Here is a 26,959-nt window from a genome sequence, read left to right as displayed (position 1 = left end):
AAGTTGAGATGGTGCCACTTGAATATGCTCAAGTAGTTTCATTATGAAAAGAGAAAAGGGAAGGCGCACTCCAAGGGTTAAGAAGTAATAGTTGTACATCATAAGGAAATGTTTTGATGAATCGTTGGCACGAGATGAGCACACATGTTCATCTTTGGGTACTACTGACAATTCTCATCTACCATCTTCAGCTTTATCTTGCATCAAGTGGATGGCAGCATTTAATTCTTCAATTTCCCTTGGCGAACTGTAATAGGACACGGTGTCTCGTGCAATTTCGGACACCCACTCTAAATTTTCAGCATCATGGAAAACGGACGTACTTGCCCCAACAGCATCTTGGTCTTGATGCTTCTTCTTCTTTTTTCCAGTAGTATTTCGCTTAGCCCTGATTTCTCTGGTTTTTGGAGAAATAAGATCTACGTCAAAAGATGAGGAATTAGTGGAGTCGGAAGAAGAATAGGAACTAAAAGATGACGGGTTGACTTTATCTTCAAATTTTTGTTTCCTATAAGGATATCCCGCAAGATAGACGACACTCAGCGGAAGTGGGCTTGGGCTTATGTTTTTAACAAGATCGTTATGCGCAATATGTGAAGGATTATTGTGTTTTGAATTTGGTGAGCTCAAGCATGAAGAATCTTCAAAATCCGAGGGATTATTACCTAAAGAATCGCGCGGATTCGACACAAGGCTAGGACTGGAATCACTTGAAATACAAAAAGGGTTGGCAAATTTGTTTGGCACAGAGATTTTTAATGAAGGAAGAGGGGACGAACTTTCTTGAGATAAAGTTCTGGATATTCCGCGTTTTGGTTTCCGGGATGAAGATCTTCTTTCATATCCTCAAAGTGTTGGAAGGAAGCTTCCGTCCAGTTTTGCTTTCTCCCAGGGGGAAATACCTTTACCCGTCAACCACCTTCTCCAGTTCCTAGGGATTTAGATCTAGGGAAAGTGCTTAGAGGGGAGCTGGTAGAATCAGACTTCTTGGCCATTCTAAAAAAGTCCAAAAATTGGTGTTTGTCTGGCATATTCTAAGAGAAACTAAGTAACTAAGCGAGGAACAACAGATTGCCATGTAAACATTTGATGCAATAGAAAGATTAGAAGAAGATTGAACAAATTTCAAAGAGATAAAGAGAAAGAGAATGTACATACCTGAAATTTATATTTTCGGTGGGAAAATTGCAGCAAGACGTGTCACTGAAGGGGATTTACAGTCAGGATACTGGCGAAAACACACTCGGCGGAAGCGATGAGTATTTTTGTTTGCTCAAAAATTTTCCCTCCACCAAGAAAGCAAAGTACAAATATGAAAAGTCACCAAGGGATATTTGGCTAAATTGCGTCGATTGAAACGACAAAAGGGGGCACGTGTAAAGAAGGTAAAAAGGTGAAAGTTTAAATCACCCCACATTGGCAAGTAAAACTCCCACTTAATTGTAGTAGCATTTAATGCCTTTGATAGTTAAAGTCTAATCAATCATTTCTTAGCGGTAGGTTAATGATGATGTTTTCATTATCCATTATCATTAAGCGTGGGATGTGGCCGATAGCGCGAGAATAGACAAAAGATAACTATAAGATAAAATGGTTTTTGCGAGATACAGACTCCAATATCTTATATCTTCTGCTTACAAGTGCAAAGCAGCGATCTAGGGGGTAATTGATCTGGATAATTACATAGGCCCACCAGGATTAAAGCCCAGAAAGGGCCCAAGAAGCGCAATGGCCTCATAACGCGAGATACATGCATTGCGCAGAAGGGCCCAAGAAGCACAATGACCTCATAACGCGAAATGCAGGCATTGCACAGAACTGCCTTATGTAACTTAAAGGCTAAGGAAAGATCCCGTAACAGGTTGAGATCCACCGCGTATACACACCAACACACGAAAACAGCTCCAGCTTGCCACCACTGAAAGAAGACAAACAAATATATAGACTTATAGCCAGAAAGGCACCAGCTGAGACAGACAAGTCTGCAGCCCATAATAACCAATAAGAAGACATGCCGCCTACCAAAGGCGGCAAAAGTCTTCATCTTTCAATCGTAAATGATTTAGCCCAATCCATATTGGACTGATCAATAACGTTAATATACATGGCTTCTATCCTATGGTCTCAAAAAAAAAAAATTCTTCTAACCTAAGGTTTCTACCCTATAAATAAATAATATCAAACAATTAATATTAAATAATGTAAAAAAAAAAAAATACTAACCTTGATGATGTTGAGAGAGATAGAGAGTGAGAGAAAGTGTAAGTGAGAGAGAAAGAGGAAGAGAGAGGGAAAAGGAGAAAGGTGTGATGGGAGGGGGGGTTTATATAGGCTGGGGCTGGGTAGCAGTTGGACCAAGTTCGCTACCCACCCAGTGAACTTGTCCCACGTCAGACACGTGACCCAACAACTATTTTTTATTATCGTTTGACGTAGTTCACTGGCATGGGAAGGCGGACAAGAAGGTGACATTAATTGCTACCAAGTTCGCTACACCCAGTAGCGAACTTGGTGGCCACCAGAAACACGCCACATCAGCATACCAAGTTCGCTGTCAATTGTAGCGAACTTGGACGCGTGACATATTGAAAAATAACACTATTGACGTGACACATTGGTAAAAAAAATGCCAGAAATATGACAATTTGGTCATTATTCCTTGATCTAGTGGTAAGGAGTTTTTTCCCTTATATTAGAAGTTGAGACTTTTGAAAGAGAATAGAGAAAATGATTATTGGGAGAACCTCGCTAATATAGTTTTGGCCGTGCTTGGATAGAATAAGATGGGTCATTTAGGAAACAATTTGAAAGCTTTACCCTTATTATTATGATTAGGAACTTTTTTGATAGCAAAATAACTTAATCCAAAATAAATAAATCCAAACACAGTCATGTTTTTCACATTTTCATCCTGGAGGGCATACAATATGGATGGTATGTCTTTTAACATTATTACATATAGAATTTGGGTAATTTCTTTCAGAGTACACAAGGGGGACACATTGGGCTTATTCAAGCCATTGATTGGGTTATACCGTTGTCCCAGTCCACGGCAGACATTGATGCAGCATCTAGGGCCATTGCTTTCATGTTGGATTGGTAATTAATAACCCCAAAATAACTTGCATTTCTTGAATAAAAAGGAAATATGGGCGCATTCTTAATTAACATCATTTATTTGGTTTATGTATGAGTTTTATTGCTTTGTTTCCCAGGTGCATGGAACCACTAAATTCTGGTTCGTACCCGGTTGAAATGGTTCACTATGTGGGAGAAAGACTGCCAAAGTTTTCTAAAGAGCAATCAGATATGATGAAAAATTCTTTTGATTTTGTTGGCATCAACTATTACTCTACAGCATATGCAACTGATGCTGAATGCCCAATCGAAAAGAAAACCTACCTCACAGACTTTTGTGCTGAGCTTACGTGTAAGCTGTCACGAATTGAAATTGTGGCTTATAGTAATGCGCTTTGTTTTTAGCTTTCTAATATTTTATGGCTTATATTAACATATATAAACGATGTATCAGATGAACGTGATGGCATTCCAATTGGTCCAAAGGTACGAACTACAAACTAATTGAGCAAGAAATTCCGCCACTCAGAAACCCATTTGATACGGATTTCTCATAAATGTTTTTTTCTTCTCTATCTTGAAGTTAAATATTTACTGTCATGAGAGTACCGAGTAGACTATTGAGTACATCATTTATTAAATAGAAAAATATAATATAAATACATTATCTTTATCTTTACAGTTATTTTTGCATATATATATATATATAGATTCGGTTTTTCTACGATCAATATAAATAACTTATTTACATTAAGCTCAAAACGACATAGTTTTAAGGTATTTTTGTAATTATAATTTATTTCAGGGTTATAAGTCTTTCTTATTATAATTTTTTAACCTAAAACGACATCATTTTAAGAGCGAATGTAGATAACTTATTTACATTCACCGTAAAAACATTAAAGGGTAAATATTTCTACAGCCACTTTAGATAAGGTTATCTACAGCTACCATTTATAACTATGTTCTCCCGGGAGAACATAGTTATAACATTAAAGTTGTTTTTTTCTCTATCTTCAGTTACTTTTAAGAACTTGTTTGCTGACGTGGAGAGAGAGAAAAAAACAACTTTAATGTTATAACTATGTTCTCATGGGAGAACATAGTTATAAATGGTAGCTGTAAATAACGTTATCTAAAGTGGCTGTAGAAATTTTTTTTCATATATATATATATGAGGTAGGATCCTTTGACACCGGTGTCAAATTTGAAGTTTGACACCTCATCTGAGAACCGTTAGATCAAACAAGATCAATGGTGTCACATGCTTACAAATCAGAGTCGTTGATCTTTTTTGATCTAATGGCTCTCAGATGAGGTGTCAAACTTCAAATTTGACACCGGTGTCAAAGGATCATGCCCCTCTCTCTCTCTATATATATATATATATAACTCAAAATATATTATCGACTTGATTCTATTGAATAGCTAAATTAAGGAAATAAACAATTTCACTCACTAATCTACGAAGGATGTCTTATATGGATCATGTTGCAGGCCGCCTCAGAATGGATATACCTCTACCCACAAGGAATCGAAGAAGTGTTACTCTACATCAAGAACAAATTTAACAATCCAGTCATATACATAACAGAAAATGGTATTTCAAATTGACATAGTAGTTATGTATTCTTTATGCATGTAGTATATATTGGTCAGGTTAATTCAACCTAGATATGACATTTGTTTAAATTTTATTAATGAAAGGCTTATATAATTTGCAGGTTACGACGATTTTAACGATGGAAAAGGATCACTCGAAGACCAAGAGAGAATAGACTGCTACATTCAACATCTTTCTTTTGTTCAAAGTGCTATATTGTAAGTATGAATAATTCATGCAATCAAGGTTATGTTTTGCTAACCTTGAAATTGTACTCAAAGTAAAACTTTGTATTTGCTAGGAATGGCGTCGACGTGAAAGGCTACTTTGCGTGGTCGCTTTTGGACAATTTTGAATGGTCGGACGGTTACACTGTTCGATTTGGGATTGTTTATGTTAATTATACGGATGGATTAAAGAGATATCCAAAGGATTCAGCTAAATGGTTTAAGAGGTTTCTCCATCAAGATTTTAAATCTCATTGAACAGATGGAAAGGACAGTTGATTAGGTTTTAAATAAGAGACCCTCTATTTTGCTCATGTAGGATAAGAAATATTAGTGATTTGAACACTTCATCAATGCGCCAAGTTATTCTAAGGTATGTAAAGAATAACAAAATATATATATGTTAAGTTCCTTGAAACTTGAAAGTACTATTTAGTTTCTGTATATATATTCTTTATGAGGTATGTATTGCAGATTTTTTCATCCGGCTTTGCAGGGGCTTACGAAGAGAATATTGATCTGTTGGTACACACATGCGTGATATCTCCTATTAGATTAAATTCCAACATAACCACTAACAGATTCATATATCTTCAATCTTTTCAGCAATGTCAACCATGTTGGCTTGAATGGTCTTCTTCTTCTTTTTGGAGTTCTTTGCCTTTTTACAACCTCAGCACGGTGGCCAGGATTCCCACAATTATAGTAGTTGCCCTTGAACTTCTTCACTTTACCTTGGCCTTGATCTTACTTAGATGACCCATCATCAAAGTGTTTTCGTTTCTTGGACTTTGAACAATCTTCAACAACATTGGCCCTTGAAACCACAGAATTGCTGCCAAGTTTCTTTTCCGAAATCTTATTGCCATCCTCTATTTCAATCTCATGATCAAATCTTCAAGTGACATCTCTTTGCGTTTGTGCTTGAGATAATTCTTGAAATCTTTCCAAGACGATAGTAATTTGGAAAGACTCACTAAGGAACATCCCTTCGGCATGAATGTCATCCACATGCACTTAAAGTTCTTCAACTTGACTCACAATAGATTTAAGGTCTTGCATGTTGAAGTCTAAAAATCTTCCAACTATCAATTTCTTTAGACCAACATCCTCAGTTTTATACTTCTTGTCTAGACTGTCCCATAATTCCTTGCTTGTCTTCAAGGCACTATACACATTATACAGTGTGTTGTCTAGACCATTTAGAATATAATTCCAACATAAGAAGTCAAAATGCTTCCAAGCATCAATTGCAGCAACCCTTTTCTAGTCCAATGGTTGTCCTTCTTCCAATTTCGGAGTATCTTCAGTAAGAAACCGTGCCAAGATTAATGTAGTCAAATAAAATAACATTTTTCGTTGCCATCTTTTGAAATCATTCCCATTAAACTTCTCTGGTTTCTTGCATGCATTGGAATAGAACCATTAGGATTCACCAAGTTTATACTTGAACTTGCCATTTCTGTTAATAAAGCAGAAATTCGAATTAATCACACAGATTAATGAAAAATGGTTGAACAGTATAATAATAAAAAAATTTAAAATACTGTACACAGATTCAAACCAAATTGTCTTAAGATTGTTGTAGAGTAAGACATTTAGAATTGAAATATATCTGAATTCACAAGGGGTCAGAGTCCGTGTAATCACGATGGAACAATATTATTTGATTATAAATCTGCACCAAAAATAAACAATAAAACTCACAGTAATATCGAAGAACAGATGCAGGAAAAAATGGAAGAAATCTGAGCCCAAAAGATGTCTCCTTTAGTCAATTTATTCCCTCTATTAAAGCCCAAGGTTCACAAACAATGTCTCCTAGGATAGAACAGATTGACTTCTCCAGAACAATGACACTATCGATCAAGAGCACCCCACGAACACAACTGAATGTTAGAAGAATGAACACTATAAGCCTAGTATGCACTATAAGTATAACTTAAAAAAATTTCGATAGAGTAACGATGCATAAAATCTAGATAGATTTTCTGAAGGGTTCAATGTCCATATATAGACACTGACTGGACACAATGAACATGTGAATCGCCGCCGGTGAAGTGCCGTGACTAACGGCTGCGAACGCACGCACGGGTTCGGATCAAAATTAACTGATCGTACCATTTCAGTTCAGAATTCAAAAGGAAGAACCGGTTAAGTTCAAAAATTAGCGGAGAGGAACGTTTCAATTTGAAAAGGTGAACCACCACCGGCGAAGCATCGCGACTGACGGCTACGAACGCACGCACCAGTTTGGTTTAAAAATAATCAAAATGAGTTTGGTTCAAAATTAACTGATCGTACCATTTCGGTTCAAAATTCAAAAGGAAGAACCAGTCGGTTCAAAACATGCTAAGTGGTACCCATAAACCAACAAAGCTAAAAAAAACTTATTATATTCATGTTTAACACTAATTTTCTTTGCCTTTTTATTTACTCTAACAATTTTCATACCTCACAAATGCTTATCATTCATTACTATTTTATAGGTTTCTACGTTAGCTACGCGTGGGTTCAAACCGCGCTCAATTTGGAGCACCGTAGCCCAAGTTATGAATTTTCTAAGAAAATGGATGCTGAAATCCCCAAGACTCCCACGCTCATAGCGTCAGTATCACGCTCACAACGTGAAAACGCCCCAGAGGCAGAGAGGTTGGCGCCCATTGCGTCTGATTGGCACCCATAGCGTCAATGCTATAGCTTCCCCCAGATGGTTGGCGCTAATAGCGTCAACTTGATGCTAATAGCATCGCAGTTCTGGAGTAAACACCAAAACAGGGAAATTTGACCTACTTTTGTATTTTACCCATAACTTGAGTTATACTCCTATTTACGCAATCTTGGCCTCATTGGAAAGCTAAAATAAAGTTGTATAACTTCCAAGAAGGCTAAGAGGTCCAATTCTATCCTATAGGATAAGAAAATTGGGCAGCACCCTGTTTATATTTTCAACAATTTCCGATTTTTCCAATCAAGTACCTAATCAATTATCCTCTCAATATTCACTTAACTATTTCACAGCTCAACGCATTCAATATGTCATTAATCCGTCCATCAACTATCAACCTCATTGGATATTCTTTACAATAACTTAATTTTGCATAATCCATGTGACAATTATCATGATTTACAATATCATAGCCATTTTAACATCAAATGGTCTATTTACAACATAAGACTCCAAATGTCTCAAAACACAACATATGTGGCCATGGATCCCATGCTCACCAATACCCAAAATGTAATAACATGAGACATATACAAAATACAACACCATGATCAAATGACTTAGAATCACGTATGAACACCAAAGCATGGCAACTATAATCTCATATAATCCAATGTTCATACTCTAAGTCCAAGATACAAAATAAATGCTAGTATGTGCATCCTATGTAATCCTCCAAAGTGATATGCTCTCCTTATGCACATCAAGATCCAACTCCTCCATGCTCGCTATAGCCTCAAATGATGTCCCCAAGCGCGGGGTGAGATATACAAATATATCTCAGTAAACCAAGGGTACTAGAGGATCACTCCACGCCATGGCTCACTCAATGTACAACAAATAACATCATGTAAAAAAGCATAACATACAAAATCACAAACAACTACGGAAAAATCCACGAACATCCACATCAGGATTCCGTTCAAGGACCCCATCGTATAACTCCCGGAATCTTCCTGGTGCCTCTCCCATGGATGAGACAACCCTATGGCAAAACCCAATTGGAACTGCTCATGAGCCCTATCCAGCGGAAGTCCCCCATTTGGATCATCCTGGTACCGCTCCCAGAGTTGGTCCCACGGCAAAACCTGACTAGAATGTCCAAAGGATATCTCCAGCGGAAGTCCAAACCAACACACATCTACTGGCCAGAGATCAAACAATTTACACGCAACATGCTCCAAGCATGTCACACAATCAAGCAATAATGCATGAACATACATATTCACACAATGTCCAAAGGCACAAAATCCAACCACAACCTTCCATAGGTGTGGTAGAGCACACAAGGGATTAAAACCCAAGTTCCAAAGGTTTACCTCAACTCCAAGCACCATGCTCCAACACGTACGCTCCAAGTTCGATCTTCCACTATCACGTCCGTGAGAGGCAACCTAAATTGATCAAAATATTGACCATCAATACAATTTCAATGCAAACCATTCATTTCACACACATCATAAACAGTTAGAATCACCTAGGCACACAACCTTAAATTCACCTATTTCAATCACATTACTCCTCAACTTAATCACCAATCCACAATTATTCAATAACACCTCAATTTTCCTTCCAACCTTTCCCATGGTTCGAGTTCCTCATAGATGGTACTCCAAGGTTTTCCATCCATCTAACAATTATACACATCATATAATCTCCCATTCCTTCATACCAACATACAACCATCCAATTACACTACCCTAACAACAATCCAAAATCACCATTTCATGGCATCATTCAAAATTTCCTAAGTTATGAACATATTTTCACCAATAATTTTTATTGCATTTCTTGCTCAAATACATCATTTTAAGACATAATCATCTAATACACATTTTCCATTTGAGCTCTCTAACACAACAAATCATCCAATTCCAATCTAGGGCACAAATCAAAAATCTCATGAATCAATCAATGGAAAGTGTTAACACTTACTCAATAGGTCGGTCTAGGGCTCATCCACATCATATCAAACCATTGGAGCACCACACAACTCCATGAACACAAATCTCACACAATGGGTCGCGGTTTTAGGGGAGGTATTTCTTAATTTCTAGTGGTTTTCAAGGCTTAATACTACCACCAATGGGTTTGGAAGGTGTTTTCCAACAACTTTCATGACCAACTTGACTTGATTTGGTGATTGGATGATGAAGTTACAAGAAAAGAATTTTTGCAAGGTTTTGGCTATGGAGGGAAGGGGAGGTCGCGGGAGAGATGAAGGGAATAGGAGAGAGAATCATGTTTTCTAGTAAAAAGGGGGTCACTTTAGTAACTTGGACCATAGGTGGATCCCACATGCGATTTAACTTTAATCAATCACCTAATTTAAACCCCAAATTCATAACCTACGTATTTTTCTCGTTCATGTCATATTTTTGTTTCCTAAAATTACTGACAATATTTTCACGCTTATCGGTACAATTATACCGCAGTATTTTTACATTAGTAAAATCACTATTCATCAAATTTTTTGAAACTTGCCTATCCACTCGATTTTTCGTCCTGACTCCATTTCGGGCATTATTTTTACCATTTGAGGTCTTCTACTCGATTTTTCATGCCTAGGTATACGTGTTTGGTAAATAACCATTTTGCCTTTTTCACATATTTTGGCCCTAATTTCAGGATTTTCACTAATCCTACCTCTCTAGTCAACATTATCACATAAAATATATATTTAGAAATACGAGGTTTTATATTCACCCCATCTTTTTGAAATTTTGTCCGCAAAATTAAGTTATACTTATATGCTAACTCAGGATACAGCCGGAGAATCTCATCCTCTCGTCCCCAAGTAGCTTCCTCAGGTATACGTCCTTCCTACTGATTCTTTAACATTGCAATTATCTTGCTTCTCAGCCTCTTTTCACTATGGTCCAGCATTTTAATATGACCAATGGGAGTCTTTAGGTCCTCCCAATTTTCAATATCATCTGGTATCACCACATGTGAACATCTGGAGCATACGTCGCAGTTGCGAACTTCCTCTGATTTACCAAATCATTTTCACAAGTCAGGTTATCTTACATATAGAGCCCATAATTTCTTTTGGAGGATTTGCTAATCTAGTTAGCTTGTCAACAATATCCACATAGGACCATATCCAGTCTAGATCCAGGGAAATTCAATCCATCCCTTCCTAACTTTCAATCCTTGCCTCTCAGCCACATATCACCTTGAAACATTTAAATCGACAATTATCCTTAGTTGAGTTTTATTCCTACGAAATACATAACTTTCAACATTAAATCCTTCTCAATACCAGTTACCACATAGTCTTAATTTGTTATACAACCAAGGTTTCTAACATCTTAGTCCACATTAAATACTCTTTCGGTGTCTCAACAGTTCCTCGGTGCAATTTAATCAATTTAATCATATAATTTGTGCACATGGTAATTTCAGTCTCCGGGGGAGTAATCCCTAATTACGGCCTCTAGCCACAAGTTGTACATACATATATCTTTACTTATGTTCTTAATCTAAGAACGTGCAATTCCACTTATGCACTTGCTATAAAACAAGCACCTTTTATGTGTCCAAATGTCGAATCTGACCTTACAGGTTCACTAACTTCCATCTAAGCACATTGGTGAATCAATTTCCAACACATTTCACTATTACCCAATGTCCACTCATTATAGTTTACATATTACATTGGTCATTTCAAAGCCTTCAACAACAATTCCACTATGAACTTCTACGTACAAGGTCATGCCTATACTTCCTATCAATTGTTTATATCTTTCTCAACTTAGCCATCTCAAGGCTTAACATACAGTTCATCAATGATTTTTCACACTAAAGGCATATGCCTAAGACTTCCACCAACAACTATGTTTAATTATCATTCAATACTCTTGCTATAACTTCCACATATATTTCATTCCTGTATACCTCAATTTCACAATCATCACATTTAACCATTTATGTACCGTTCAATTATATCATATCTTATCTCTTACAATTAAGTCCCATCATATAGGGATTTTCAAAACTTACTTATCCTGTCATAAGGAACTAAATCCATCACTATCATTACTTTTGTAATTTAACATCAGTGGGTATACAAATCTCTCAGAATATTTCAGGTTACTACAAGCACATGACTATATATCATGGTACCTAGCCAAACACAACATCAACATTGCATTTTCACATGTCTCCCACCATAAGTTGCACATACAATACAATACTCCATAATTAACTCTACCACCAAAGCAGAGATATCAACCTTTTATTTAACCCAACACAATTCCAGTTACCAGCCATTATTAGACATTGGTATTTCACTCTATCACAATTAATTTCTCATTAAAGGATAACAGGTCACTATCTTAAATTAAAATCTCGACCATCACTAGCCTTCCTAGAAGGACATTTACTTAGTCTGTCAACAATTTATCAAGCTATTATTTCTTTCACATAGGGCGAGAATCCCAACAGACTTCCCAACATCACTCGAGACCGAATTTACGTCATCATACTTGATTAACACATACCTTAATGCCTTAACTGCGTATGAACGCACACTACAGAGTGTTTCAAATTTGTACCTCAGAAAATTCATCCTCATTATGCCTCACATCTTATATCCAATTTGAAAATTCATTGTCCACTTACAAGTACATGACATCACATCTTACGCTATTCACATGGCACAATCTCAGTTGTACAACAACATTCAACATTTCTCTTATACCAGTCATCTCATCAATTTAGGATACCTCCAAGGATCATAGTCCTATAGAAGATAACAACAGCCTCCGGGAATATAATCCGCACAGAGAATACAATAGTCTCTAGGCACCTAAGTCGCACAAAGATAACAATATCACACTCGTATATAACGGCAAAACGTGTTTTGGATAAACACATGAGGCTACCCTCATTATAGGAATAGTGGTATAATAATTACATCTAATACTTGCACAATTCATTGTGACCACCTGGGTATGTTCCTTTCCATAAATGGTCCACATAATTATCTTGACTAGTCCTCTAAACTAGTTCACAACACAACCACCATCACATGATTCCATAATTCTTCTCATAATTTGGCACACCTGTCACAATTCTTATTAATTCCTGTATCCTGTTACAATTCGAATTCATTGTCTATTATGGTTCATATAATCTATGCTCAACACTATAGAGCAACCTGTCAATTTTCTTGATCATGCCTCCTCTTGGTGGATATAGGATATCTATTTCATTGAAAATACCACCACTTGGTCTGTCAATACTTCTTTACTATGACACGAAGAGTGCCATCACTTACTAGTTTCCCGCAGTCAGCGCACAAAGATCACCGGACGAGTCTCACTCCGAGTGGTGCCCAACTGGGACCTCCAAGAGTTACACCTCTTAGGATTCAATCCCCAAAAGGGAGGCCCAGGGTAATCTCATTAATCACATTACTACAAACATGTATGTCATTATGTAACTTGTACACTGGGACTCCATAATGAATCCCTTACTAGATTGAGTGTCCAATGACACTCCCAAGAGACAATCTCTTCAGATACTTCCCATCATAGGGGATTTCATTCAACATCATTATCCTTTTACCAAAGAATTTAATAATTTATTACAGCACAGATATATATATATATATATATATATATATATATATATATATATATATATATATATATATAGGCGCTCAGGCCTTCACAAAGTGTATATATATACTGCACTTAGGCCATCACAGGAGTATCATCCATCTATTCATCAGAGTAATTAGACAGGCCATCAGGCCGTTATGTATTATTCATTACCCATTACAAACATCCCTTGGCATGTATGCCATTTCAAAATAAAACCCCACACATTAATGCACACATATAATTAGGTCACATCATAACAAAATCACAACTAGCCGACATTATAAAAGCATAATTACACTCTTAGTGTATAACATTTAGTCATACTTTCTCATATCACATTTGTTTCCTTCATGGCATATCCTTCCAGTTAAACTAGTATTTCATTATTGACAATCATACTCTCAATGAATCTTGTTCAATGCCATCCCTGGCAATTTTCCTCAACTTCTTACTTTGTACTCTCTATACATCATGATATCCTCACTTATGTCCAATCAACATTAAATCATCATGGATTCAATTCCCATATTTCAGCATTGAAGTACCTAACACATCATTGTCATAGTTATTTTAAGGTACTCACCTTCTCCAACATACGATCTTAAAGATTCAAATTATTTTTATGCTCAAACATCTCAATTCATCAAAGTGTGTGCCCTTCATTAGGGACTTATAACTTCCTTATCTATCATCAATGTATCTAAGCTTACATATAAGCATACCTATTCAATTTTCAAGAATTCATCGGGGTTCCAAGTCACCCACCATGTCAAAGTTATACCACTAAATCCATATATACTCAAATATTTTAACTACTCCATACATATAGGGAATATTCACCAACACTATCATCATAATATCAACTCATTTCAATCATACTTACTAATCATAAGACCACAATCCAACTATGGTAGCATTCTACCTAAAATGGTTAGACATCCTCCAATTTGTTTTCACTAAGTCCTCAACTACATATAATTTACTTACAACCATCTCTGTCCGTGAAACAATCAACACTGCAGCCACAAAATCAGGCTAAGAATAGGCATTAGGTGCTCCAGGGTTGCCATGCAGGCTTCTTATGATGACCACACATATAACACAAAGGAATGAGCTGATCAGACCCACACTAAGGAATCACATATGCAGTAATCAATAAGAGTCTACATACAACTATACAACACTTAACACAAGCACACAAAAATCAGAGTTCCCTAAGAAACTGCTCTGATACCATAAATGTAACACCCCGTTATCGGACCGGTGTGTTATCATCAAATACGATATTAAGCGCAGTTACAATCACAGTGTTTATTTGTAATTAAAGGAAAACTTTTTTTTAATATCGTTTGTACCTTTGAAATAACTGTGATCATAACCCAAAACTTACAGCAAAAATTATGAATACATTAGCTTAATACCATGCAACTTACATTTAAACATGCTAAGTGGTTCCCATAAACCAACAAAGCTAAAAAAACTTATTATATTCATGTTTAAAACTTTTTATTTACTCTAATAATTTTCATACCTTACAAATGCTTCTCATTCATTAATATGTTATAGGTTTCTTCGTTAGCTACGCGTGGGTTCAAACCACGCTCAATTTGGACAACCGTAGCCCAAGTTATGAATTTTCTAAAAAAATGGATGCTGAAATCCCCAAGACTCCCACGCTCATAGCGTCAGTCTTACGCTCACAGCGTGAAAACTCCCCAGGAGGCAGAGAGTTTGGCGCCCATAGCGTCAGATTGGCCCCATAGCGTCAATGCTACGGCCTCCCCCAGATGGTTGGTGTAACACCCCGTGTATACCCGGAATATTAACATTACATCGTATTAAGCGGTGCTTAATTAAAAATGCGGAATATTCTTTTTCTTTTCAATTATGACGTCATTATCAATTACCAGCTTGATTACTTAATCAATTTCATAAAATATCGCCTGTATGTAAATTGCAATAAGACATCTACTGAAATACCTCAATATATATAGATAAAGTGTGTATCTAAATCACGGCATTACATCAAGTAATCCGGACAATATCCTGGTACATTATTACAACTCCAAAAGACTCAAGACATAACCAAGACATAATAATACTATGTGTCATGGACAATCCCCATGCTCACCAAATAAACATAGTAAACAACAAGTCTCAACATAAAACTCCGTAAACATAAACTGAAGCTATAAGCATAATAGCATGCAAATCCAGCATCCAATCATGGCAGCATAATATAACAGCAATCTAACTCAGCTCCGGCCTCCTGTCGCCTGAGGTCTCAACATTACCTGACCCTGAAATAAGCATTCCCCAAACGTGGGGTGAGATCTCTAAACTAGAAATCTCAGTAAGACAAGGGGTCCTCAAGGATCTTCCACCCCAAGCTCACTTACATGTGCAATATAAGTTCAAAAGCATTTATATCATTATCAGTTCCAAAACTATGTAGTGCAACAGATATCTATGGCATGTGTGTAATCACTATCTACAGGCCAGAGAAATGTAGGAATACGTCTATTCCCTACATGTAGTACAAGGAACACCGCTTGCACCTCACCCACAGCCTCACCCTCTTGTATGTTCTACATACTCAGGCTTACCGTATAGGCGGAACACCTCCATGCATATCAACAAGGCACTAACATATAATAGCTCAACAGCATTTCCAAAACATCAAAAGCATGTAACACAGCATGCATATACCATATCCCCATGGGACATGGTGGAACCACAACATGGCTAAACCGAGGACACGAAAGCTTACCTCTAAGCTAGCTATCCAATGCCACAAGCTCAAAGTCCAATCACAGCAGATCACAATCTGATATGGACCAAACATAAATCAATAAACATGTACCACATGCATACAATTAAAGACAACGTCTTTTCATTACGTTTTCAAGTCTTAAAGCTTCTAACTAAACCACAAGCCCTTAATCCCATGATTCTGGCTTAATCCATTAAATACAGAAGTTCAACTTCATCAAACTAGGGTCTACAAACCCCCCAATAGCCTACTGTATGCACAGCACAGCTACTGTTCTGCGAAATCCCAGGATATCCAGATATTCCTCGGGACCATATCCGGATATTCAATATCTGGATATCTCACTGTACATATCCGGAATCCCGTATCCGAATATACAATATCCAGATATCCCAAAACCCCATATCCGAATACACATATCCGGATATCATATCCGGATATCCAATATCCGGATATTCCACGGGCAGATATCCGGATATTTCACGATAGAATGCAGTTTCTGCATTTTCTTGAAGATATCCCAAAAAGGTTCCCTTTTACCGATTTTAAACACCTAATCATGCATTTCTAGGTGTGTTAAGCCTTACCCAACAACAAGTTATCATCTTTTAACCTTAACATGCATCAAGTTTCCATTTTTAAGCCTTAAAACTCAAGTTAAAGGTTGGTACAACATACCAAGGCTCAAAACTCAGAATGGAGATGCTCTTGGAGCTCACCAACAGCCCCTCAACTGCTATCCACACAGGGTGTGCGAAAATGGAAGACAAGCAAGGCTCTTCCTCACCAAAGGTGGCTCCTTGGACCTCAAAAATGAAGTACAAGGTTCACTCACTCCACCAACCCAAAGTCAGCCACCAACACTCCCTCAAGCTGACCTCCTTACTCAGAAACAGCACCACAAACCCCTTCCCAAAGGTGACTCTCCCTCACACAAGTGTTTAAGAGAAGCTTTCAAGGAAGAGAAAGCCTTAAAGCTCAAGAAATGGTGAAGAAAGGGATGAAACAGTGACACACTCAGACCAGCCACCCAATCCCACGAAGAAGAGGCAGTTTTCTAGGGCATTGTGCCCTTAGTAAGTGCATTTATAGCCAAAACTCACTTAAGCACACAGTATTAACTTTAAATGCTACGCTTAACATTTTAATCCCAAACTTTGGATTATGAAACTACATAATTTTCTAAGAATTAACATATTTTTCTTATATTTTTCTGAGCAACTTTTCGGTACGCGCTTTTCAGAGCCAGTACCGGTTTCTAGCACAAGTTCTCATTTTTTGGACTTGAAACTCGTTTTACAAGTCCTACATATTATTCTAGTAATTATCATGCACTTACATTAATTTTTCGGGATACTTTTTCGGTACACATTTATACCGACTAGCAGAACCGGTATCTGCACTTTTCTTCCGAAAAGCGACTTTCAGCATTCTTAATCACTAATTATGATTATTAAGCCTCATAAATAATTATTAGCTTCAATTATGGAATCATTTCCTATTTTTACATAATTAATTAATTAAATACCTTAATTAACGGTGCGGGTTCTTACATTCACCCCACCTTTTTAGGATTTTGTCCTCAAAATCAGAAACATACCTGGTCGAAACTCGGGGTACTGCCGGAGAAGCTCATCCTCACGCTCCAGAGTACACTCCTCAGGAGTCCTTCCGGTCCACTGCACCTTGACCATAGGAATGATCTTGCTCCTCAGCTGCTTCTCGCCACGATCGAGAATTCTGAGTGGTCCGACGGGAGTCTTTAGGTTCTCCCGAACCTCCACATCATCCAGTTGCACCACGTGCGACGGATCTGCTATGTACTTCCGAAGCTGAGACACGTGAAACACGTCGTGGATGTTAGCCAGGTTCGGAGGCAAGGCAAGCCGGTAGGCAACAGGTCCTACTCTACCAAGAATCTGGTATGGCCCAATATATCACGGGCTCAGCTTCCTCACTCCGAGTGCCCGACCTACACCGGTGACAGGTGAAAGTCTCATAAACACGTGCTCACCCTCACTGAACTCCAGCGGACGATGCTTGACATCATAGTAGCTCTTCTGGCGATTCTGCGCCTGCTTCAACTTTTCACGGATCATCTGAATCTGCAAGTGGTATCTTGGACAAAATCCAAGCCAAAAAGCTCCTTGTCCCCAACCTCAGACCAACAAGTAGGAGTCCGACACCTCCTACCATACAGTGCTTCATAGGGCGCCATGCCCAGGCTAGCATGAAAGCTGTTGTTGTAAGAAAACTCAACCAACGGAAGGTACATATCCCATGCCGAGCCCTGCTCCAACGTGCAAGCTCGCAACATGTCCTCCAAGGTCTGGATGGTCCACTCAGTCTGTCCATCAGTCTGAGGGTGATAGGCGGTACTCAATCTCAACTGCGTACCAAAAGCCTCCTGCTGAAACAAAAGCACTCCATCCTCATTCCAAGACACACCGTCTTGGTTCTTCACATAATCCAGACACTCTCTTTGAACTTGTGCCTCTTTAATCTTTTCAAGCAGCTCGTTCACAACATCAGATGCTTCCAATCCGAGAAGTACACTCTCACACGGAGCTGTCACTGCCAAGTTGCGAAATTTCTCAACCACATTGAAGTTACCAAGTAACAAACTGGATGAACTACTGGATTTCCGACTCAAAGCATCAGCTACCACATTGGCCTTGCCAGGATGATACCTTAGCTCGAAGTCATAGTCCTTTATGAACTCCATCCATCTCCTCTGCCTCATGTTTAACTCCTTCTGGTCGAACAGGTACTTCAAACTCTTGTGGTCACTGAAAACCACAAACCTCAAGCCAAAAAGATAATGCCTCCAAATCTTGAAAGCAAACACAATAGCAGCCAACTCCAAGTCATGAGTAGGGTAGTTCTCCTTATGAGGTTTCAACTGCCTCGAAGCATAGGCGATCACTTTTCCCAACTACATCAACACACAACCTAGCCCCTTCCCGGAGGCGTCGGTGTAAAGCTCAATCTCAAGCGCAGGATCAGGAAGGACCAACACAGGAGCAGTAGTCAGTCTCTCCTTCAACTCCTGAAAACAGACCTCATACTCGTGAGTCCACACAAATGGAGTCTCCTTCCGAGTAAGGCGAGTCAATGGCAAAACCATGGTGGAGAATCCCTTGATGAACCTCCGATAGTAACCTGCCAAACCCAGAAAGCTCCTCACTTCCGTAACTGTCTTGGGTCTCTCCCAATCCAGTACGGCCTCAATCTTGTTCGGATCCACTGCAACTCCCTCAGCAGAAATAACATGCCCAAGGAACTTCACAGACTTGAGCCAGAACTCACATTTGGAAGGCTTCGCATATAGCTTCTTCTCTTTCAGCACTTGCAGAACAGTTCTCAAATGCTCCACATGCTCTTCCTCCGTCTTGGAGTAAATCAAAATGTCGTCAATGAAGACGATCACAAACTGATCCAGGTACGGCTGGAAAATCCTGTTCATGTAATCCATGAACACAGCAGGTGCATTGGTGAGACCGAACGGAATCACCAAGTACTCAAAATGACCATATCTCGAGCGAAATGCGGTCTTCGGGACATCCTCCTGCTTCACCCGAATCTGATGGTATCCGGACCGGAGATCAATCTTGGAATACACACAAGCACCCCTGAGCTGATCCAACAGATCATCAATCCGAGGAAGGGGATACTTGTTCTTGATTGTCACCTTGTTCAGCTGCCTATAGTCGGTGCACAATCGCATTGTCCCGTCCTTCTTCTTCACAAAAATAACCGGTGCTCCCAAGGAGACACACTCGGTCTAATAAAATCTTTCGCTGAAAGATCCTCAATATGCTTCTTCAGCTCTGCCAACTCCGGTGGCGACATCCGGTATGGAGCTAAAGAAATCGGCTCCACACCAGGCAACAGATCTATGGAGAACTCTATCTCCCTCTGTGGCGGAAACTCAGGAATCTCCTCAGGAAACACCTCAAGGAACTCCCTCACCACAGGAATGCCGGTGATGTCCTCCTGTGTACCACTCACCAAACCTCCCAACATGACATAACCAAATGCCCCTGCTCTTAAGGCTCTCCTAGCCTGCAGCAACGAAATGTACGGCGAGGAACTGACTGTGGAATCACACGGAGACAACTCTACACGCTTGGCACAACAATCAATCATCACACAATTTCTGGACAGCCAATCCATGCCCAGAATAACCTCCAAGTTGGCCATCGGCAACCCTATCAAATCAACCGAGAACTCACGGCCATCCCACTGAAACGCCACATCGCGATGAACAGTGGTAGCATCACATCTTTCTCCGGTGGCGGTGGTCACCCGCATCGGTGGAGAAAGCACATCACTGGGCAACTCAAGCCCCACAGCAATCGGGGTAGCAACAAAAGAATGCGTAGCCCCAGAGTCAAACAACACATCAACAGCTGATGAACCAATCGTAACAGTACCTGCTGACGATCCAGAGTATAAACTCTCCCAGAAGATGGTGGCACTACCGGTGCCGAAGTAGGTGGAAGGGGAACCATCTGAAGTGGCACTGCCTGCACTGCAGTAGCCCTCGTTGTCGCCGACGGACAATCTCTGGATAAGTGGCCCTCCTTGCCACACTGAAAGCAAATCAACTGGCCGGTAGAGCACGGCCCAAAATGAGTCTTCCCGCATCCCGAACACCTGGGAGCAGGAGGTCTCGCTGTACTCCCCTGAACAGAAGTCCTCTTGAACTGACTCGGCGCCTGCCGAGCTGCCAACTGTTTGCCCTTGTTCCCAAACTTCCTGTCTCGCCAAGAAGTGGAACTACCAGCTGCAACCTTCGTCGCCTCAGCAACCTTGGCCTTCTTGGCCTTACTCGAGCTGTAGTAATCTTCAATATCACGACACTGTTGAACCAGTGTCCCAAAATCTCTAGAAGCAGAACCAGCTAGGTAACCAACAATATCCTCACTAAGTCCCCTGCGGAACTTAGCAGCCAGAAATGTAGGAGTACGCCTCGCCATCCTGAAGTGGGCAAACTTCACCAACTGGTTGAACTTGGCCAGGTACTCGTCCACAGACAACGAGCCCTGAACCAATCTGTCGAACTCTCCCTGCTGCCTCTCCTGAGCGTCATATGGAAAGTACTGACCCAAGAAGAAGTCCTCAAACATAGGCCAAGTCATCACATGACCCTGCATCTCGTAGACATGAGAAAGGTTTGTCCACCACTAATGGGCATCGCCCTCCAGCATGTAAGTAGCGAACATCAACTTCTGCGGATCTGTGCACTGCATGACCCGAAAAATCTTGTCCAACGCCTGAAGCCAACGTGCAGCAGCAACAGGATCAAAGGATCCATCAAAGGCAGGTGGCTTATGCTTACGGAAAGCATTCAGCCGGCGATCGATCTCATCACGATCCTCAACAAAAACAGGGATGGTCTGCATGGCCCCTGTAAGATGACTGCCATCTCCCATCTGACTCTGAGAGTCATCCTGCAGACTGGGTGGAGGTGGTGGTGGTGGCGGTGGAGGTGGTGGCGGTGGAGCATGACCAACATCAGGGCCATTCCTCATCTCCTCCAACATGACTCTAAACATCGTCATGTTCGCCAGACGGTTGGCCTCCAACATGTCCTCTGTGGCCTTCCTGTTCGCCTCTCTGACGGCGTCCAGCATGGCCTGGTTTGCCATTCTCATGGCCTCCTGGTCGGCTAGTCGGGCCGCCTGCATCTCAGCTGATGCAGCCAGAACAGGATCGGGCCGATCCTCCGAAGTCTCGCGGTTTCTCCCGGGTCTTACCATGATTCTGCACAAGTTATCCAAATTATGAGTTGATCAGGCCCACGCAATGTGGTCACATATGCATTATCATAATAATACTCGACAGAGCAAACACACAAAACAGACACAACCGAACATCCTAATCATTGCAATACATACAGGCTTTTCCCTAGAACCGTTACTCTGATACCATAAAATGTAACACCCCGTGTATACCCGGAATATTAACATTACATCGTGTTAAGCGGTGCTTAATTGAAAATGCGGAATATTCTTTTTCTTTTCAAATATGACGTCATTATCAATTACCAGCTTTATTACTTAATCAATTTCATAAAATATCGACTGTATGTAAATTGCAATAAGACATCTACTGAAATACCTCAATATATATAGATAAAGTGTGTATCTAATTCACGGCATTACATCAAGTAATCCGGACAATATCCTGGTACATTATTACAACTCCAAAAGACTCAAGACATAACCAAGACATAATAATACTATGTGTCATGGACAATCCCCATGCTCACCAAATAAACATAGTAAACAACAAGTCTCAACATAAAACTCCATAAACATAAACTGAAGCTATAAGCATAAGCAGCATGCAAATCCAGCATCCAATCATGACAGCATAATATAACAGCAATCTAACTCAGCTCCAGCCTCCTGCCGCCTGAGGTCTCAACATTACCTGACCCTGAAATAAGCATTCCCCAAACGTGGGGTGAGATCTCTAAACTAGAAATCTCAGTAAGACAAGGGGTCCTCAAGGATCTTCCACCCAAAGCTCGCTTACATGTGCAATATAAGTTCAAAAGCATTTATATCATTATCAGTTCCAAAACTATGTAGTGCAACAGATATCTATGGCATGTGTGTAATCACTATCTACTGGCCACAGAAATGTAGGAATACGTCTATTCCCTACATGTAGTACAAGGAACACCACTTGCACCTCACCCACAACCTCACCCTCTTGTATGTTCTACATACTCAGGCTTACCGTATAGGTGGAACACCTCCATGCATATCAACAAGGCACTAACATATAATAGCTCAACAGCATTTCCAAAACATCAAAAGCATGTAACACAGCATGCATATACCATATCCCCATGGGACATGGTGGAACCACAACATGGCTAAACCGAGGACACGAAAGCTTACCTCTAAGCTAGCTATCCAATGCCACAAGCTCAAAGTCCAATCACAGCAGATCACAATCTGATATTGACCAAACATAAATCAATAAACATGTACCACATGCATACAATTAAAGACAATGTCTTTTCATTACGTTTTCAAGTCTTAAAGCTTCTAACAAAGCCACAAGCCCTTAATCCCATGATTCTGGCTTAATCCATTAAGTACAGAAGTTCAACTTCATCAAACTAGGGTCTACAAACCCCCAATAGCCTACTGTATGCACAGCACAGCTACTGTTTTGCGAAATCCCAGGATATCCGGATATTCCTCGGGACCATCTCCGGATATTCAATATCCGGATATCTCACTGTACATATCCGGATATGCAATATCCGGATATCCAGAATCCCATATCCGAATATACAATATCCAGATATCCCAAAACCCCATATCCGAATACACATATCCGGATATCATATCCGGATATCCAATATCCGGATATTCCACGGGCAGATATCCGGATATTTCACGACAGAATGCAGTTTCTGCATTTTCGTGAAGATATCCCAAAAAGGTTCCTTTTTACCGATTTTAAACACCTAATCATGCATTTCTAGGTGTGTTAAGCCTTACCCAACAACAAGTTATCATCTTTTAACCTTAACATGCATCAAGCTTCCATTTAAAACTCAAGTTAAAGGTTGGTACAACATACCAAGGCTCAAAACTCAGAATGGAGATGCTCTTGGAGCTCACCAACAGCCCCTCAACTGCTGACCGCACAGGGTGTGCGAAAATGGAAGACAAGCAAGACTCTTCCTCACCAAAGGTGGCTCCTTGGACCTCAAAAATGAAGTACAATGTTCACTCACTCCACCAACCCAAAGTCAGCCTCCAACACTCCCTCAAGATGACCTCCTTACTCAGAAACAGCACCACAAACCCCTTCCCAAAGGTGACTCTCCCTCACACAAGTGTTTAAGAGAAGCTTTCAAGGAAGAGAAAGCCTTAAAGCTCAAGAAATGGTGAAGAAAGGGATGAAACAGTGACACACTCAGACCAGCCACCCAATCCCACGAAGAAGAGGCAGTTTTCTAGGGCATTGTGCCCTTAGTAAGTGCATTTATAGCCAAAACTCACTTAAGCACACATTATTAACTTTAAATGCTATGCTTAACATTTTAATCCCAAACTTTGGATTATGAAACTACATAATTTTCTAAGAATTAACATATTTTTCTTATATTTTTCTGAGCAACTTTCCGGTACGCGCTTTTCAGAGCCAGTACCGGTTTCTAGCACCAGTTCTCATTATTTGGACTTGAAACTCGTTTTACAAGTCCTACATATTATTCTAGTAATTATCATGCACTTACATTAATTTTCTGGAATACTTTTTCGGTACACATTTATACCGACTAGCAGAACCGGTATCTGCACTTTTCTTCCGAAAAGAGACTTTCAGCATTCTTAATCACTAATTATGATTATTAAGCCTCATAAATAATTATTAGCTTCAATTATGGAATCATTTCCTATTTTCACATAATTAATTAATTAAATACCTTAATTAACGGTGCGGGTTCTTACAGTTGGCGCTAATAGCGTCAACTTGACGCTAATAACGCCGCAGTTCTGGAGCAAGCACCAAAACAGAGCAATTTGACCTACTTTTGTATTTTACCCATAACTTGAGTTATACTACTCCTATTTATGCAATCTTGGTCTCATTGGAAAGCTAAAAGAAAGTTTTATAACTTCCAAGAGGACAAGAGGTCCAATTCTATCATATAGGATACGAAAATTGGGCAGCACCCTGTTTATATTTTCAACAATTCCAAATTTTTCCAATCAAGTACCTAATCAATTTTCCTCTCAATATTCACTTAACTATTTCACAGCTCAACGCATTCAATATGTCATTAATCCTTCCATCAACTATCAACTTCCATGAATATTCTTTACAATAACTCAATTTTGTATAATCCAAGTGACAATTATCATGATTTCCAATATCATAGCCATTTTAACATCAAATGGTCTATTTACAACATAAGACTCCAAATGCCTCAAAACACAATATATGTGGCCATATGGACAAGTCTCATGCTCACCAATACCCAAAATGTAATAACATGAGACATATACAAAATACAACACCATGATCAAATGACTTAGAATCACGTATGAACACCAAAGCATGGCAACTATAATCTCATATAATCCAATGTTCATACTCTAAGTCCAAGATACAAACTAAATGCTAGTATGTGCATCCTATGTAATCCTCCAAAGTGCTATGCTCTCCATATGCGCATTATGATCCAACTCCTCCATGCTCGCTATAGCCTGAAATGATATCCTCAAACGTGGGGTGAGATATACAAATATATCTCAGTAAACCAAGGGTACTAGAGGATCACTTCACCCCATGGCTCACTCAATGTACAACAAATAACGTTCATGTAAAAATGCATAACATACAAAATCACAAACAACTGGGGACAAATCCAAGAACATCCACATCAGGTGTAACATCCCAAGAGCTGGCAAGGGCAGGGAGTGATCGCCGGTGCGAAAGGGCACGAACAATGAGCGGCTCATGCCAAATCTTGCAGCTTGCGGGTTCATAAATGAATCGAATCAACACCCGAAAGAAAGGGATTCCAGAGACTGTGCTGGTATGGGACGGTACAGTTAGGATGGGCTTAAAAGAATTAATTGGTACTACCTATACTAACAAGATGCATCTACTTTTCGGTAGCTCGGATCGGAAGAACTCCACAGTTAAGCGTGCTTGTTTGACTTGGAGCAATTCTGGGATGGGTGACCTCCTGGGAAGTTTTCTCAGGAAGTGTGCGAGTGAGGACAAAGCACGCTGAAAAGTCTCGTGTTTATAACACCTCGTAAATCTAAATATGATATTATATGCTATAATGTGGGTTAAAAGGGAAGGATTAGTGAAAATCCAGAAATTAAGGCCAAACTGTGTGAAAAGGGCAAAATGGTAAATTACCAAACACGTATCTCTAGGCATGAAAAATTGAGTAGAAGACCTCAAATGGTAAAAATAATGCCGAAATTGGATTCAGAACGAAAGATTGAGTGGGAAGGCAAGTTTCGAAAATTTTGGGTGAATAGTGATTTTTCGGTGTAAAATACTGCGATAGAACTGTACCGATAAGTGTGAAATTTTGATCAGTATTTTTAGGAATAAAAAATATGACGCGAACCAGAAAAATATGTAGGTTATGAATTTGTGGTTTAAATTAGGTGATTAATTAAAGTTAAATCGCATGTGGGACCCACCTATGACTTAAGTGACTTATATGTCACCATTTCTACACCTTCTCTCTCCTAGTTTCTTCTTCTTCCCCGTGTTCTTCTCCTCCAAAGCCGTGAGAGACAAAACAATTCCCATTCCTTGTAACTTCACCAAATCTTAACCGAATCAAGTGAAATTTGTCATGAAATCTATTGGAAATCACCTTCTAAACTTATTGGTAGTTGTCTTAAGCCATGAATCTCCCTATATTTTGAGAAAAACCCCCATATAGGCCACGCCCTTTTTGTATAGATTCGTGTTCATGGAGTTGTTGGGCTTGAAATGCAATAAAAATTTTTGGTGAAATTATGTTCATAACTTAGGAAAATTGAAGGATGCCATGAAATTGTGATTTTGGGATTGTTGTTAGTATGATGAAATTGGTTGTTTGTGTGTTGGTATATGTAAATGATAGGATTATATGATGAGTGTAAGTGTTAAATTGGATTGAAAATCCTTTGGGATCCTAGAATGAAGAATTCGACCTATTGAGGTCATGGATGGTTAGATGATGTAAAAATAATATAGTTGATGTTATATGATCGTGATTGGTGTTTAAATGAATGGTAGGTTGGTTTGATGTAGTGAAATTGAAAGGAGGAATGTTGAATGTGTTGTGTGTGTGAGATTTCAACCATATTGAAGGAAATAAGGAAAATGATGTGAAAATGTGGTATAACCACTGAGTGATGCCTTAGTGCATAAATGGTGATTTAG

General features: G+C 39.3%; 1 protein-coding gene across 1 annotated transcript in view; it reads left to right on the top strand.

Moving 5' to 3' along the window:
* Positions 1 to 5,166, top strand: part of LOC133298329 (beta-glucosidase 12-like) — a 70,632-nt gene extending 65,466 nt beyond the window's left edge. Inside the window, exons 8-13 of the mRNA XM_061497596.1 lie at positions 2,984 to 3,099; positions 3,216 to 3,430; positions 3,533 to 3,564; positions 4,576 to 4,678; positions 4,803 to 4,899; positions 4,983 to 5,166. Coding sequence (XP_061353580.1) covers positions 2,984 to 3,099; positions 3,216 to 3,430; positions 3,533 to 3,564; positions 4,576 to 4,678; positions 4,803 to 4,899; positions 4,983 to 5,166 — 747 coding nt within the window. The remainder of the gene's footprint in view (positions 1 to 2,983; positions 3,100 to 3,215; positions 3,431 to 3,532; positions 3,565 to 4,575; positions 4,679 to 4,802; positions 4,900 to 4,982) is intronic.
* The last annotated feature ends 21,793 nt before the right edge of the window (positions 5,167 to 26,959 follow it).

The sequence above is a fragment of the Gastrolobium bilobum genome, unplaced genomic scaffold (genome assembly GCF_033153095.1).
Source record: "Gastrolobium bilobum isolate Gb01-03AN ecotype WA unplaced genomic scaffold, APGP_CSIRO_Gbil_v1 utg24412, whole genome shotgun sequence".
In the NCBI taxonomy this organism is placed as follows: domain Eukaryota; kingdom Viridiplantae; phylum Streptophyta; class Magnoliopsida; order Fabales; family Fabaceae; genus Gastrolobium; species Gastrolobium bilobum.
Note: the sequence above shows the minus strand (reverse complement) of the source record. Positions and strands in the feature narration are given on the sequence as shown.